At 58.5% G+C, this 13,602-nt stretch overlaps 3 protein-coding genes across 4 annotated transcripts in view; 1 reads left to right on the top strand and 2 right to left on the bottom strand.

Moving 5' to 3' along the window:
* Positions 1-1,656: 1,656 nt before the first annotated feature.
* Positions 1,657-3,491, bottom strand: LOC115500322 (basic proline-rich protein-like). Its single transcript, XM_030294620.1, has 3 exons — positions 3,142-3,491; positions 2,378-3,095; positions 1,657-2,302 (listed from the first exon to the last, which is right to left on the bottom strand). Exons 1-3 carry the CDS (start codon positions 3,170-3,172, stop codon positions 1,657-1,659), a joined length of 1,395 nt encoding a protein of 464 aa, XP_030150480.1. The 5' UTR covers positions 3,173-3,491.
* On the top strand, positions 2,619-4,338 carry LIMD2 (LIM domain containing 2). The gene is made up of 5 exons (XM_030295878.1): positions 2,619-2,723; positions 3,485-3,579; positions 3,771-3,815; positions 3,897-4,036; positions 4,112-4,338. Exons 2-5 carry the CDS (start codon positions 3,538-3,540, stop codon positions 4,269-4,271), a joined length of 387 nt encoding a protein of 128 aa, XP_030151738.1. The 5' UTR covers positions 2,619-2,723; positions 3,485-3,537; the 3' UTR covers positions 4,272-4,338.
* A 337-nt stretch (positions 4,339-4,675) lies between these two features.
* Positions 4,676-13,602, bottom strand: part of MAP3K3 (mitogen-activated protein kinase kinase kinase 3) — a 61,953-nt gene continuing 53,026 nt past the window's right edge. For both annotated transcript variants that reach the window (XM_030295862.1, XM_030295863.1), the window contains 6 exons: positions 13,244-13,435; positions 12,371-12,519; positions 11,590-11,721; positions 10,997-11,126; positions 10,489-10,666; positions 4,676-9,376 (listed from right to left, as the gene is read on the bottom strand). In XM_030295862.1, the coding sequence (XP_030151722.1) occupies positions 9,148-9,376; positions 10,489-10,666; positions 10,997-11,126; positions 11,590-11,721; positions 12,371-12,519; positions 13,244-13,435 (1,010 nt within the window). In that variant the 3' untranslated portion in view covers positions 4,676-9,147. The remainder of the gene's footprint in view (positions 9,377-10,488; positions 10,667-10,996; positions 11,127-11,589; positions 11,722-12,370; positions 12,520-13,243; positions 13,436-13,602) is intronic.

The following is a 13,602-nucleotide window of genomic DNA, read 5'->3' as shown; positions in this document are numbered from 1 at the left end:
TTGGAGAGTGGCATTGCTGTGTGCTGGCCTTACAGGCTCAGATGGGAGTCCTTCAGTGCCACATTCTGCCATCCAAGAGTGGTCCCATGGGTGCACGTGGAAGCCCGACCATGACCGCTTTCATTAGATAGCCTCACAACATGCCAGTTTCTTTTAAAACCCGTAATAGATGTATCACCTGACTATTCATTTTAGCCTGTGGCCATCAAACCACTTTGGGGCTGGGAAGGTCTAGGTGCTAAAGACCAGCCCTTCTACGTGTGGGACCACTTCTGGGCCACTAGGAGTCCAGGCAGAAGAGGCTTACCTTTGGCAGGAAACGAGGTAGAGGGTTTTGTTTTGTAACATGACTTTGCAGTGTCTCCTTACCGCTGGAACTAATACCCAAAGAGCAGGTAACCTAAGAGCCAGACCTGTCCCCTCTCTGTCATCCTGGCCGCTGGCCGGCAAGGGTGGGGGGACTCTGACCTGGGTCTCCATGGTGCTGCCTGCAGCACGGGCCGGGCGAGCCCCCCCCCCCCCCCCCAGCCCAGGCACTTCAAACTTCAGGTGAAGGAAGTGCCCCTCCCTCTTCCCTGCTTGAAGCTGCTTTGAACCATCAAATGCTCTCACTTTCCCTTCCCTCAGAAATTGTAACTCCAGTTTAAAAGAAAAATACCCCCCCCCCCTCCTTTGGGCAGTTACAGCAGTTGAGGTGAAGGGAACGATCCCATCCCCACTATGAGGTGGAGGCCAGGTCACATTTATTTCCAGCCTTCCTCCTTCCTCTTGCCCAGCTCATTTTTTTTTTTTTTCTTGAAACCTCAAGTTCCCTTTTCTCAACACCATTATCAGCCTGTTTTTCTTTCCTTCTGAACTGCTTTCTTCACCTTGCTCTCCACTCATCCTTAGTGCCCAGGCTGCCTGCTGCTTCTGTGGTAGCTGTCTGCAGACCCTACCACCTCCGGGCCCAGGCTGCTTCTGGGTGTCTGCTGTCCACCCAGCCTGCTCCCTGCTGCACCTTGGTGCAGCAGGGCGGCCGCCTTTGAGAATTTGATGACCTCTGTGCCATCTGCCGGGAAAGATGCACACAACACAATTTTTGAAGTTACAGACACACACACACACACACACACACACAAACCATCATGGGAGTCCTGGGCCTACAGCTCCACCCAAACATGTATCTCCTCTAGGGAGAAGTGGGAAGCTGGGGAGGAAAGCCAGTTGCAGTGTGGGGGCCCTGAGGGAGCCAAGGGAACAGCTAGTGGGGGGCTGGGGAAGCCTGCTGCCTCCCTCCCTCCCCTGCCAGGCCCGGAGGCGCTGAGTTGTTCTGTTCCCTAACGCTTGTGTGGGCTGCGCTCTGGAGCCACCAGTTCTATTCCTGCCACAGTGTGGGAACAAGCTATGTTTAGGGCTGTGTGGTGAAACAGTTTCCAGCCAGACATCAGGCAAAGCCCAGCAGTCCCTGGGGCCGTTTAGACCCCGATCTCCCAGCAGAGGTCGTCCAAGAAGCCGGGGCCCCACGTGTGGGGCACAGCTGAGGCTCCACCCTGACCAGGTGCCAGCCACTTGCCTCCTGGGTGCCTTGGACCTGTGTTGTGTGCTGGAGGCACTGCAGCCGGCTGGGCCAGAGGGGCTGGAGGGCCTGGCTTCTGGCACCGGCCCTGCTGCTCTTCACATCTTCAGGCCTCGCTCCCTTGTGTTAAATGGGGTCAGGGGACACCGAGATTTGCTTGTTTGACGGATGTAAATTTCCTTCCCTGAAGGGGAGAGCCCCTGATTTCTCGCAGGCAATAGTGCCCGCCCGCAGGAACCTGGGGTGACTAATGCCACAAAAACCGGCCACAAACGTTTTAGGACGGGGGGCCTTGGAGGGCTGCTGCCTTTGGTGATCCCGGGTACCTTGTCTATGGGGTCGCCCGAGAAGGCGCTGGGGAGTGGGGGTGGTCCGCTGGACCTCTCGTGTAGACTGGCACTCGGTGAGCCCGCGGCCCAAGGTGACAGGACACAGGGGCGCCGGCCTCGCAGCCTGGCGTGCCTGGACCGCGTGCCAGCAGCCGCGGCCACCTTCCTCGGGCGGCCGTATGGGGGCGGCCCCTGGCGGCGGGAGGACTCCGCGGCCGGCGGGGGCGTGGGAGCCGGGACCGGGCCGCCCCCGCGGGGTCTGTCAAACCTCAGCGCCCACGGAGATCCGGGCGGGCCCGAGGGCCAACCGGGGGAAACTGAGGCACCTAAAGGCCCAAGGGCACTCCGGTTATCCTTTTTCGCCCAAGGGGCGTCGCCGGAGCGCCATTTGTCCCGGGACCCCCGGCGTCTCAACCTGAACTCGTCCGCGCCCGGAGGCGTGCGGTACCCTCCGGCTCCAGTCCCGGCCTCGGTCGGGAGCGGGACCTACCGACGGGCGGCGGGCAAAGCGCGGGGCCCGCGGGGATGGTGCGAGTGCCGGGAGCGCGGGGTCGGGGCGGGGGGCAGACAAAGGCAGGGGACGGCGAGCGAGGGAAAGACAAAGCGCAGAGGGGGTCGGCGGCGGCGCGGGGGCCCCGGAGGCGGCTCCGGGCGCGGCGGAGCCAATGGGCGGGCGCGGGGCGGGGGCCGGCGGGGGCGGTGCCGCGATAAGGCGGTGGCGGCGGCGGCCGCACGGGGACCACTGGCAGCGGCGGCAGCTCGCGCCCGCGCCCTCCTCGCACCCGAGGCGCCCCCCGGAGACCGACCCCCGCCCCGCAGCCCAGGCCGGGGCCCCGGTGAGACCCGCGGACGGGCCGGGGAGGGGGCCTGCATCCGCCTCACGAACCCGGGCGCCGAGGTGGGGGTGCAGGCGCGAGGGCCGCCGCCCGCGGGGGTCCCGACGCCCAGCGCCTGCGCCCGTCGCTCTCGGCCGGGGCTCCGGGACCAGCGGCCGTCCTCCCGGGCGGGCTTCCAAGCGGGGACGGGGCCGAAGCCCCCTGGCGGGGCCCGCGGTACGGGTACCGGGTCTAGGGTCCCGTCCTCGCGGGCCCCGGAGCCGAGAAGCGGGGCGCGCGGGCGGCGGCTCGGGCGGGGCGGGCGGCACGGCCGGGGAGCGCTGTCCAGGGGCTGGGCCGGCCGAGTGGTGGGCGCCTCCGGCCTCAGCAGCGTCGGGCCGGGGTCAGGCGGGGCCAGCGGGTTCTCACCGAGGCCCCGCCTGGCCCGCCTGCCCCTGACCTCCCCTCATCCAGGCGGGGTCCCGGGCGGCTCACGGCGGCTGCGCGGTGCCCCCTCCCCGGGCCGCTCCGGCTCTCTCCGTTCTTCCCCCACACCTGGTTAAGCTCAGGGACCCCCTGCCCCTCCGGGAGCAGCGTGGGGGGCGGGCGGGCGAAGGGGGAGGTGGGTGGGGGGCGGAAGTGGCAAGACCCAGAGCAACAGGAAATGACTTAGGGAAAGTCCCAACCGCAGCCCCCCAGCCCCCTGCCTGTAAACACTCCCACCCCACCCTGCAGGCTGGGGAAGGGCTTGTGGGGCCCGACCCACCGACTTCCCCTTGCAGAACCCAGCGGGTGCCGCGTCTCTACCTGGGGCCTCCATCACCTCCACCGAGCCATGTACCAGGCTGCAGGAGCTGCCCAGGCCACCCCCTCTCATGTAGGTGATCAGCGGGGTGGGAGACCCCCGCCGCCGCAGGCGTCTGGCCTGGGGGTGAAGGGGTGAGGGGCGGCGGGTTTGCCTGCCACCCTTTGCCCCGCCCCCATGCCCCTGGGATCTGGGCCGGTGACCCCAGCAATGATCTGGGGCATCCCTCCGCTGACCTGGCCCTGACTGGCCCTCTCCCATAGGAAGCCAAAGGCAGCGGTGGCAGCAGCACTGTCCAGCGCTCCAAGGTAGGGCCCTGAGACCCGGGTGTTGGGGGAGAAGGGGATGGGCATGCGTCAGGCCCCCAGCTGACTCTCTCCCCGGGACAGTCCTTCAGCCTTCGGGCCCAGGTGAAGGAGAGCTGTGCCGCCTGCCAGAAGACCGTGTACCCTATGGAGCGCCTGGTGGCGGACAAGCTCATTTTCCACAACTCTTGCTTCTGTTGCAAGCACTGTCACACCAAGCTGAGGTGCGCCCTTGCCCTGCCCCTGCCCTCGCCCGCCAGCCCTCACCTGACCTGACCACAGTTGTTCTGCTTCTGCAGCCTGGGCAGCTACGCGGCACTGCACGGGGAATTTTACTGCAAGCCCCACTTTCAGCAGCTGTTTAAGAGCAAAGGCAACTATGATGAGGGCTTTGGCCGGAAGCAGCACAAGGAGCTCTGGGCCCACAAGGAGGTGGACGCCGGCACCAAGACGGCCTGAGGCCCCTCTGCTGTCCACCCCCTCCGTAGAAGAGGGCCTGGAGTGGGGCAGTGGGAAGGGTGGGAAAGAGATTGGACCTGGGCTCCGGTTGGGGGGCAGGGTGGGAGGGGGATAAGGTCATCTTGCTCAGAGGGTTTGGGGGGCAGAGCTCCAGGATTCTTTCATTCTCCCTGGGGGTGGGTGGTGGTGGTTTGGGAATCAGGATTGGGGGTTTCTCACCACCCTGCTTCCTACTTCTTTCAGCCTACCCCACTTCACCCTATGGCCCCCTGGGAGGTCCCCAAGCCCAGCTTCCCTATCTAGGTGCCTTTTCTCCAGCAAGGAGTCAGCATGCCCCCCCTCAGGGTCCCAAGCTCCCTCACTGCCACCTGGGGCCCTCTGTGGCCCCCACATCTCCCCATCTACCTCTGCCCTTAGCCTGGTCCTGAGCCATGGAGACTGGAGGAAGGAGAGCCAGTGTGCCCTCGCTGGGCCTCACAGAATGCCCACCAAGGCCCTGTGGGGGAGTGGAGGGGGAAGTTGATTAGCCCTGCCCTCCACCCCCCCCCCCCCCCCCCGCCCCATAGGCGAGGCAGGGCATGCCCAGTGGGGCCGGGGACCCATCTTGCACCACCGGAGTCAAGAAGCGGAAGCTAAAGCACCGCCAGGCTGAGAGCCACAGAGACTGGCTGGGTGGGGGCTGGCATTGGCCATGCTCCCCTCCTCTTGTCCCCTATTGCTGCCGGTTCTGACTGTTGCGATCAACCCTGTTTTAAACATGTTTTAACAGATCCTGACTCTGTATTATGTGGCCTGATGGGGGGCTTTGTGGCAGGAAAGAGGCAGACTAGTCATGTAGAGGTGACAGGGGACATGGTCAGCCTAGAGCACTCCTGGACTTGATTGGGGTGGGATGGGGGCTGAGAAATGGGTGTCAGGGAAATACCAGCCAGCCTGAGAAAAAGGGGGTGCTCCTTTTTCAACAGCCAGGTCTCCATGCTGTCGTACCCAGAGTGGTTTTAAAACTGAAACTCCACGTCGGTTGAAAAATTGAGGTCAGGCTGGGGTGCCTAGCTTGCTCGGTTGGTAGAGCATGTGGCTCTTGATCTCAGGGTTGTGAGTTCAAACCCCACACTGGGTGTGGAGCCTATTAAAAAAGAAGAAGAAGGAGGTCAGGCCATCAGCAGGTGATGTGGAGCCGGCCTCACTGCACTTAAGTATATTATTGCAAGGCAGAACCCTTCTTGTCCTTGCCTAGACCCCCTTTGCCCTAGAAATCAACAAAGGCTGGTGGAAACCAGCAGATTCAGCAAATGCTGTTAAAGGGTTTCTGGTTCTCTGTGCCCTTCCCCATCTGTTATCTTCCCTTTGCTTTTTCAAGCTCTGGGGAGTGGGGCAGCCATAGTCACTCCCATGTAGTTCAAGGAGAAACAGCTCCTGTGCTTCTCTGAGGGACAACAGTTTACAGCAGGGCGAATACTGCAAGCTTGGAGGAACTGAGACCCACCCCACCCCCAGCGGATTACAGGCAGGAAATCTGGGTTGTCCTGTCTCAGACCCAACTGTCCTGATTTCCCCCAAACTGCCTGTGGGCTACCTGAACTGATGGAACAAGAGGGCTGACTCCTGGGGGATTTGCTGCCACCGCCCCATACAACTCAAGTTCCTAAATGATCTCATGGCCATAGGACAGGATAGGAAGCTGGGACTCAAATTCCAGTGGCAGATGGGCCACTGTGCTGTGTTGGGGTGGACCCTGCCCCTCGAAGCAGTAGAGCTACCACTCAGCAGAGGTGGCACTGGGTCCTCAGCATGAGAGCTGATAGCCTCATGCAAAGCAGGCCCAAATTCTGCACTGGAGGTCTCAGGTGGGGACAAGGACAGTCTCTCCTGGCTCTGAGCTAAGTAAGCACCAGCAGCAGGCAGACCAGGGGGAGATGCCAGAGAGGTGCCTCCTGGAGGTACCTGAACTCTGCCCTGCAAGGATATGGCTCTGGGGAGTACGTACCTGCAGCGGGATGACTACTAGATGGCCACAAAAGTCCTGGGAACCCAGCACTGGTGACACTTGGGTCAGGTGGGGCTGACAGTAGTATACCACCTTGATAATCAGCTGCGATAGAAGCACCCTCAGCAGAGCTCCTGGGAGTGGGGGGAAGAGGGGAGCCACCTCTGAGCTAACAGTGGTACCAGTCAAGTCATCCCCTCCTAGGACCCCTCTTGGAGTCAAATTTCCTGCTGAGGGACCCAAGCTGGTTGTCGGGCACCATAGCTGGCTCCTCCCAGGCAAACACCTACTCCACACCTCAACCAAAAGCATTTCCACAGGACCCCTTGGGTATAAATGATCCCTTTTATTGTAAGTAATGCACGACACTGGCCTGGCTTTGCACTGCAAGCCCTCGGTCGAGATATAGTCAAATAACTATGGCTGCAGGTTCTTCTGCACGATCCACAATTCAGACACAGACACAGAGTGAGGGGGACGGGAGGGGCATGGGAGGGGCAGGAGGGTGGCAGGGTGTGGACCGTCTCCAGCCTTGACCTCTCCGTGAAGGTTTGGCCAAGGCCGGCATAGCCCATGGAATGATGAGCAAATGGCAGCATGGCCCTTCCCACAGCAAGCCTGGGGCTGCTAGGGGGCTGCCTTTCAGAATCTTTGGGCCCAGGCTGTCCTAGGCCCACAGCTTGTCATCTGGGTTAATTAATATAAAGACAATAAATTAAAATTAAGCAACAGCTCGGTCCTGAGGATGCTGAGCCAGCATGTCCACAGTTTTTGGCACAAAAAAGTCAGGGTCTTTTGTTTTTTTGGAGTGCAGCGTTTGTTGGCTTGTTTGTAAATTCACTTTTAAAACCCATTCCCTGTGAGGTAAGACCCCGGGGCGTGGGGCTCTGTGAGAGCCTGAAGCTGGGACACACAGAGTCGTCTTGCGGCAAGGGCACTGTGCTCTGTTTCCTCTTGGGGCACAGGGACTGGGCACAGGGATGTGGGCCCAAGAAGAGTGCTGCAGCCGTCAGGACAGGGTCGTGGAGAGGCCGAGCTGCCATCTGGCAGCTTTGGTCAAGATGAGGGGCCAGTCCCCACCCTGGGCAAGGGCCGAGGTGGCGACAGGAGCACATTGCTCACTGTCTTCACAGGGCTGGGCTGGAGGTGCCTGACAGGCCCCTGACGGACAAGGATGGAAACAGAGGGGCCTCGGCCCAACTGGCACCGTGCAGCACACATTCCCGCAAAACCAGCTGCTTTCATTTTCTCTTCTCTCTCTCGAGGCGTCCATCACCTGTAACAATCTAGAATTGATATATATAAAAACCATCAAATATGATCTGAGATATAAATTAACAAGTACAAGGCCTCACATTACATGATGTGAAAAGGCTAAAAACAGCGATAGAAACTACATTCATAAAAGTGCATCGTCAACATACAACGAAGGCTTTGGCTTGTTCTGGTGCCCGTGGGGAAGTGGGCATGGCTGGCAATGAGCTGCCTGGCACTAATCCCCAGCTCCCTGGAGAGACCCATCCCTGGGCACTGGCTTTGTTGTTGTTGTTGTTGTTGTTCCTTTAATGACAACTCCCAAGGAACTGGGTTTTGGGAGGGAGGAGCTCTAGCAATAGGCACATTTTGGAGGGGAGGGGCCGGAAGAAAGGACCAGCGCCCAGGCTGAGGTAAATAAGGCCAACTCTAAGCTGCTTGGAGATACTGGCTCCCTGACCCCTGCTACCATTCCTCCTCCAAGAAGGGAAAGGGGCTGAGACCTCATGGGGGAGGGCAAGGGTGGCCAAGGAGGAACAGAGATGGTAGTCTGGGACACGGTGACATCATATGGGCTCTCCCTTCTACCAGGGAGGGCTCTGGCCTAGCAGGGTCACAACTCACAGACAACCCGATACAACTTCCCTGGCTATCCAGAAGAGCCTGCCCAGGGCTCAGGGCGGCTAGTGGGGTCAGGTGCCCTCACCATGCTGTCCATCTTCCTTTCTGCTCCAGTGGGGAGACAGGTGCCAGGTCAGGAACACAAAGGCCGTTACCTTCAGCTCTTTCCAATCCAGCCCAAAGGTCCAAGCCCACAACAGGGATACTCAGAGCCCAAGGGCACACAAAGTCTCCAGTTTAGAAACTGGGTACAGCATAAGAGTGACTCCAACTTGTAAAAACAGAGACAATTGCATTGACAAGACTGGGTCTCCCCACCTCGAGTGGGGGAGTTCCACATCTCAGGCCCCTGCTGGGGGTGGGGGAGGGGTAGAGGGTCATGGGAGCAGGCAGGATGGGCTCCTCCTTCCCTGAATAAGGCAGCAAAACATTTGCTTCATTCATCTTTGGTAAAGGACAGGGACTGGCAAAGCTGGCCTGGGGGCTCTGGGGAGAGCACAGCCCAGGCCTCTGCCTTCCATTGGCTGTGGGATGCTGGGCTTGACCTCAGGCTTGGGTGGGCTCATCCAGCCCAGAGACGCCCTGGTGGTCTCCAGACATGGGGAGGAGAAACAAAATAACACTCTGCATGAAAGTTAACACTATTCAGACCCTTGTGTCTGTCCTGTGCCCCAAGACCCTTGGGGCTCTGGTGCCGAATGCAGTGTCAGGACACAGCCCTGAGGGTAAGGCCCTCAGTGCTTTGCACACTGTTCCTAGCCCCTTCCCCTCCACACTGAGCTTAGGATGCTGGAGCTCTCGGGTCTGGCAGGCTGGGGGCTCCCAGTCCTTGAGGCCGCAGCCACCCCACCCTGGCTCTGAGCCCCAGCAGTGGAAGGGGCATAGACAAACGCTGGTTGGACTGGAGCTCCATGGTCCACAGCCTTGCCTGGGAGAAGCAGCAGCTTTGCTGAGCCCCACAGCAGCCCCATGCCTGTGCAGCAGGGGCAGCGGGCAGCAGCGTGCCTTAAGAGCTCAGTACACGAGCTGTGCAAAGTGGTGTGTGAGCAGCTCCTCGGCCGAAGGTCTCTGGCGAGCCTCCACAAAAATACGCCTCAGGAAGTCCCGGCCGTGCTCAGAGATGTGGGAGGGCAGCTGAGGATTTGTGGGCTGGGTGGCAATCTTGAAAATGGCGGCCATGGCTTCATACTCTGCCCAAGGTGGTTTCTCTGTCAGCATCTCTACCACAGTGCAGCCCAAGCTCCTGGAGAGAGAATCCCATGTCACCCCTTGGCCAGCCCCAGGCTCCCTAACCTACCCACCGCCGTGGAAGGAGGTGCCTTTCTCAGAAAACCCTGAGGCAGGATGGGCCAAGCTGAGGGTTGACATCTCTGTAGAGAGTCCTCAAAGCCAGAAGAGGCCTCAAAGCACTGTTGGCCTCATCTACATGGGCTTCATCAACCAATACCCACGCAGGGGGGTCTTGAGATTGGGGAAGAGATCCCTTAGGCATGGACAGAAAGAGCTCTGAGATAACCGTATTAGTCTCCTACTGCTGCTGTAACAAATTACTATGAGCCCGGTGGCATAAGAACACAAATTTATTCTGGAGACCAGAAGTCTAGTAGAACTAGTCTCCATGGGCTAAGGTGAACATGTCAGCAGGGATGGCTCCTTTCGGAGGCTCTGCCTGGAGAGGCTGCCAGCACTCTTTGGTTCATGTCCCCTTCCAGCTTCTTGCTTCCACTGTCACATCACTTGCTACCTACTCTGGCCTGCTGCCTCTCTTTTGTAAGGACCTTTGCAATTATTCTGAGCCCACCTGGATAATCCAGGATAATCTCTCCATCACAAAAGTCTTAAATTAATCCTATCTGCAAAGGCCCTCTGCCACGTAAGGAGACATTTACAGGTTATGGGGTCAGTACGTGGGCACCTTCAGGGAACCATACTCAGCCTACCACAATGACATTGTGAGGGGAAGAGATGCTCTCACGACCTCCAGGCCCTTTCAGAGGATGGACATAAAGTTAGGGCGAGCAAATGCAAGCCATCTGAATGCTAGGAAAGGAAGAAGCTTGCTAATATTTAGAGACTGACCCAGGCCTTCAGAATGGGTGCTACTTCCTTTAGGGATGTTTTCTGTGGCCTAAGTTCCCAGCAATAACAAACCGGTGCTATCTGGGGTTAAAACGCAACGCATTTGCCCTACGGGCTGCTGCAGGCACCCACTTCCCTGCATATGACCCAGCTGCCAGGAGGGGAGCCTCCTCTTCCTCCCACCACACTGAAACATTTCAAATGAGCTCATTTCTAGGTTGGAGTCACTACAGACCAGACACAGATATGCCATCCCAGCACGTCCCCGGCACTCACCACACGTCTGCCTTTCTTCCGTAGCCCTCACCGCTGATCACCTCAGGGCTCATCCAGTAGGGTGTGCCCGTGACCGAGCGCATGCCTGTGCCCGACATGCAGATGGTCTGCAGGCGCTTGCTGGCCCCAAAGTCCCCCAGCTTCACGTTCCCAGCAGAGTCTCGGAGGATGTTGGCTCCTAAGGCATGAAAGAACAGAGGCTGCCACCCTCTGGGCATTTTCTACCATCCACCCTTTCCCTCCGCCTTCCCAGGTCACAGGGCTGCTGAAGAGGATGGACTCTACCATGAATTGGACATGAATAGAAACACGCTATTGGCTCAGCCCTACAGCATGAAATGATCATCACCAGGGCCAACAACTGCACAACACCCAACAAGTATTTTCCCAAAGTGCTCAACCAATCTGCACCAATCCCCCAAAGAAGCAATTAAGGTCCCACTTTTCAGAAAATCCAGAATTCTTAAGTGGTCAGGTCTTGGGGACCCCACAGCTTGTGCCTGCTCACCCTTGATGTCTCGGTGAACGATCATGTTGCTATGCAGGTAGGACATGCCCTCCAGGATCTGCCGGGTATACTTGCGAGTCACACTCTCTGTCAGAGCTCCGTAGGCCTTCAATTGGTCTTTCACTGAGCCCTACAGCCACAGGAGTCAGAGGGAGTCAGCTCAGGAAGGGGTAGGAAGCGGCAAGGCTATTTCCAGCCCCCAGCATTGTAGCAGGAGCGATTTAGCCACCCACCATGAGCAACGCACCAGGCTTTGCTTGGAGAACAATATGAGGCAGCCCTTCCGTCAAGCAACGTGTGACCCGCATCCAGAAGGGAAGGCCCTCTGCACCAGCTACAGGCAGTACTTACTGGACGGTGCAATCACCCTGTAAGCTTCGGGTCAGGGTGACCTGGGACACTTCACATCTCACACCGTCATTGTGGCCAGATGGAGGACCCCCCCTGACTTTTGAGTATCACCTCACCTTCTTCCCTGAGCCTCCGGTATCTCAAGTGATCAGAAGCATGTCCAAGGGGCCCCTCCCCCGGAGCCCACGGCCCAAGTCTGGCCCTCCTTTGTGTGTGTCCCACATGCACCAAGGAGCACATACCCCTGGCATGTACTCCATGAAGATGGTCAGAGTCTTCTCGGCGCGGTCCCGCAGGCAGCCATAGTACTGAACTATGCGCTCGTGCTGCAGGTTCTTCAGCAGCTGGATCTCACACTCCAGGGCACTCACCTCCTGTGGGAGGGGCTCAGTGGTCACCTTGGCTTCCAGGGTCCTGGCTCTGCCCATGTGGGATCAGCTCAACTTCCCTAGTAAGTGACTTTAGAGGGGTCTGTCTGCCTCGGGAACTTCAGCTGGAGCAAGGGAGTCTCTCCCAACTGTTTGGCCCTTGGACACAACGCTGGGTAGCCCATGGGACGGTAGCATTCCCATGCTGGAAGAGGGCAGGCAGTGGGGTGGGAGAATGGGCTGTGGTGCTTAGTTACGGTAACTGCTCTATCTGTCCACTCAGACTGGAGTACAGGCCACAATCACAGTTGAACTCCAAAGATAAGCTCCTTCCTGGACTGAGGGCTGAGAGAGACTGTGCATCTGGTGAGGGTGGCCAGGACTGGCCACTGCCTCTCGGTTTGGGTGGTTTGGTACTTTGGCATCAAATTAGTTCCTCATACCTAATCCCTCCCCTGTAGGGTTTGATGCTCTTTGGACCACAGTCCCTTTGCCCCATAGCCATGGCCAGAGTGGAGAGCAAGGGAACTTGGGAAGAAGAATAATGGGGGAAAGATCCTGCAGCATCTCGAGCAATTAGCTTATGCAACAAGACAGGCATTTTTATTGGGGAGGGGGTGGGGGACTATAAGCCAGACCATGCGGAAGGCAGTACCTTGCTTGTCTCAGGGCTGTCTGGGTCAAACTGGACCTGTTTGGAAGCAAGTTCACGTCCTGTGTCCACGTCATAGCACAAATAGACCCTGCCGAAGGCACCCTGGCCCAGGAGCTTCCCACGGCGCCAATTGATGGGGGCACTAGGAGCTACAGGAGAATGGAAGGAAAGAGCATTAGCTTGGGCACATTGTTTACTGAGATGTTGCCTTGGTTTCCAGAGGCTTTGTGATGGCACCTCTGGCTCAAGACTCCCTCTAGTTCTCAGCCCAGCATCCCCACCCACCTGGAGCAGGCCCAGTGCCCCAATCAGTTGGACCATTAGGCCCAAGTCCTGAGAAGCAGATGATTAGCTAACGTCATGGTTAAATGCTCCTCTGCATTGATCAAATATCTTTATTTCCTAAGTCCCTAAATATTTTTTTAAGTTTATTTATTTTATTTAGGGGGGCAGAGAGAGAGGGAAAGAGAGAATCAATCCCAAGCAGGCTCCGCACCATCAGCACAGAGCCTGATGCAGGGCTCGAACTCATGAACTGTGAGATAATGACCTGAGCTGAAACCAAGAGTCAGATGCTTAACTGACTGAGCTACCCAGGCGTCCCCCTAAATATCTTAATACGGCAAGGACCGAGAACACTGCTCTTCTGGTTAAACATGGTCAAACTAGAGACCAGAGAGGGGAAGTGGCTTGTTGCACAGCAGTGGACTGAGGGATCTGCTGCTGACCCACAGGCTCTTTCAGTGTGGTGAGGATGGGCCAGAGCAGCTTGCTGCTGAGCTGAACGAGCCCGGTGGACCACCGGTCTCCTGCCCTGCCGCTTGTCTGAGCACCCCCTGGGCAGTCTCCTCCTAGCCAGGGCCCACTCCTCACACTTGGTAGGCACGTTCCTCTCCTGCACAGAGAGGGCATTCTCGCTGTCCGCGCTCCGCAGGCGCCCTCTGGGGTCCAGGTACTGCACTGCCAAACCCATGTTCTCGCCATTTGTGCTCAGGGAACGGCTGGATGGCACCAGTGTAAAGAGGTTGCCTTGATGACGCCGTATTCGGGGAAATGTTCTTCTGCCTGAAGGAGTGCAGGGGCCAGAGAAGAGCAAGTCAGACCCCTGCCCACCAGGCTAATTGTGCGTCACATCATTCACCCTCACCATTTGCCCTTTCACCTAACTCAAGCCAGAATGGTTCATGTCACAAGCACCCTGAGAATCAGGACAAAAGCAGGAATTAGAAGGC

The sequence above is a fragment of the Lynx canadensis genome, chromosome E1 (genome assembly GCF_007474595.2).
Source record: "Lynx canadensis isolate LIC74 chromosome E1, mLynCan4.pri.v2, whole genome shotgun sequence".
In the NCBI taxonomy this organism is placed as follows: domain Eukaryota; kingdom Metazoa; phylum Chordata; class Mammalia; order Carnivora; family Felidae; genus Lynx; species Lynx canadensis.
Note: the sequence above shows the minus strand (reverse complement) of the source record. Positions and strands in the feature narration are given on the sequence as shown.

Bases quoted from the DNA above. Each gene is read 5' to 3' on its own strand.
- LOC115500322 (XM_030294620.1), bottom strand. From the start codon at position 3,172: ATGAGGGGAGGTCAGGGGCAGGCGGGCCAGG. The intron at 3,096-3,141 runs CGGGGCCTCGGT...ACCCCGGCCCGA, and splicing joins TCAGGGGCAGGCGGGCCAGG to CGCTGCTGAGGCCGGAGGCG. The intron at 2,303-2,377 runs GTAGGTCCCGCT...GGACGAGTTCAG, and splicing joins GCTTTGCCCGCCGCCCGTCG to GTTGAGACGCCGGGGGTCCC.
- LIMD2 (XM_030295878.1), top strand. From the start codon at position 3,538: ATGTACCAGGCTGCAGGAGCTGCCCAGGCCACCCCCTCTCAT. The intron at 3,580-3,770 runs GTAGGTGATCAG...CCTCTCCCATAG, and splicing joins CCCAGGCCACCCCCTCTCAT to GAAGCCAAAGGCAGCGGTGG. The intron at 4,037-4,111 runs GTGCGCCCTTGC...CTGCTTCTGCAG, and splicing joins CACTGTCACACCAAGCTGAG to CCTGGGCAGCTACGCGGCAC.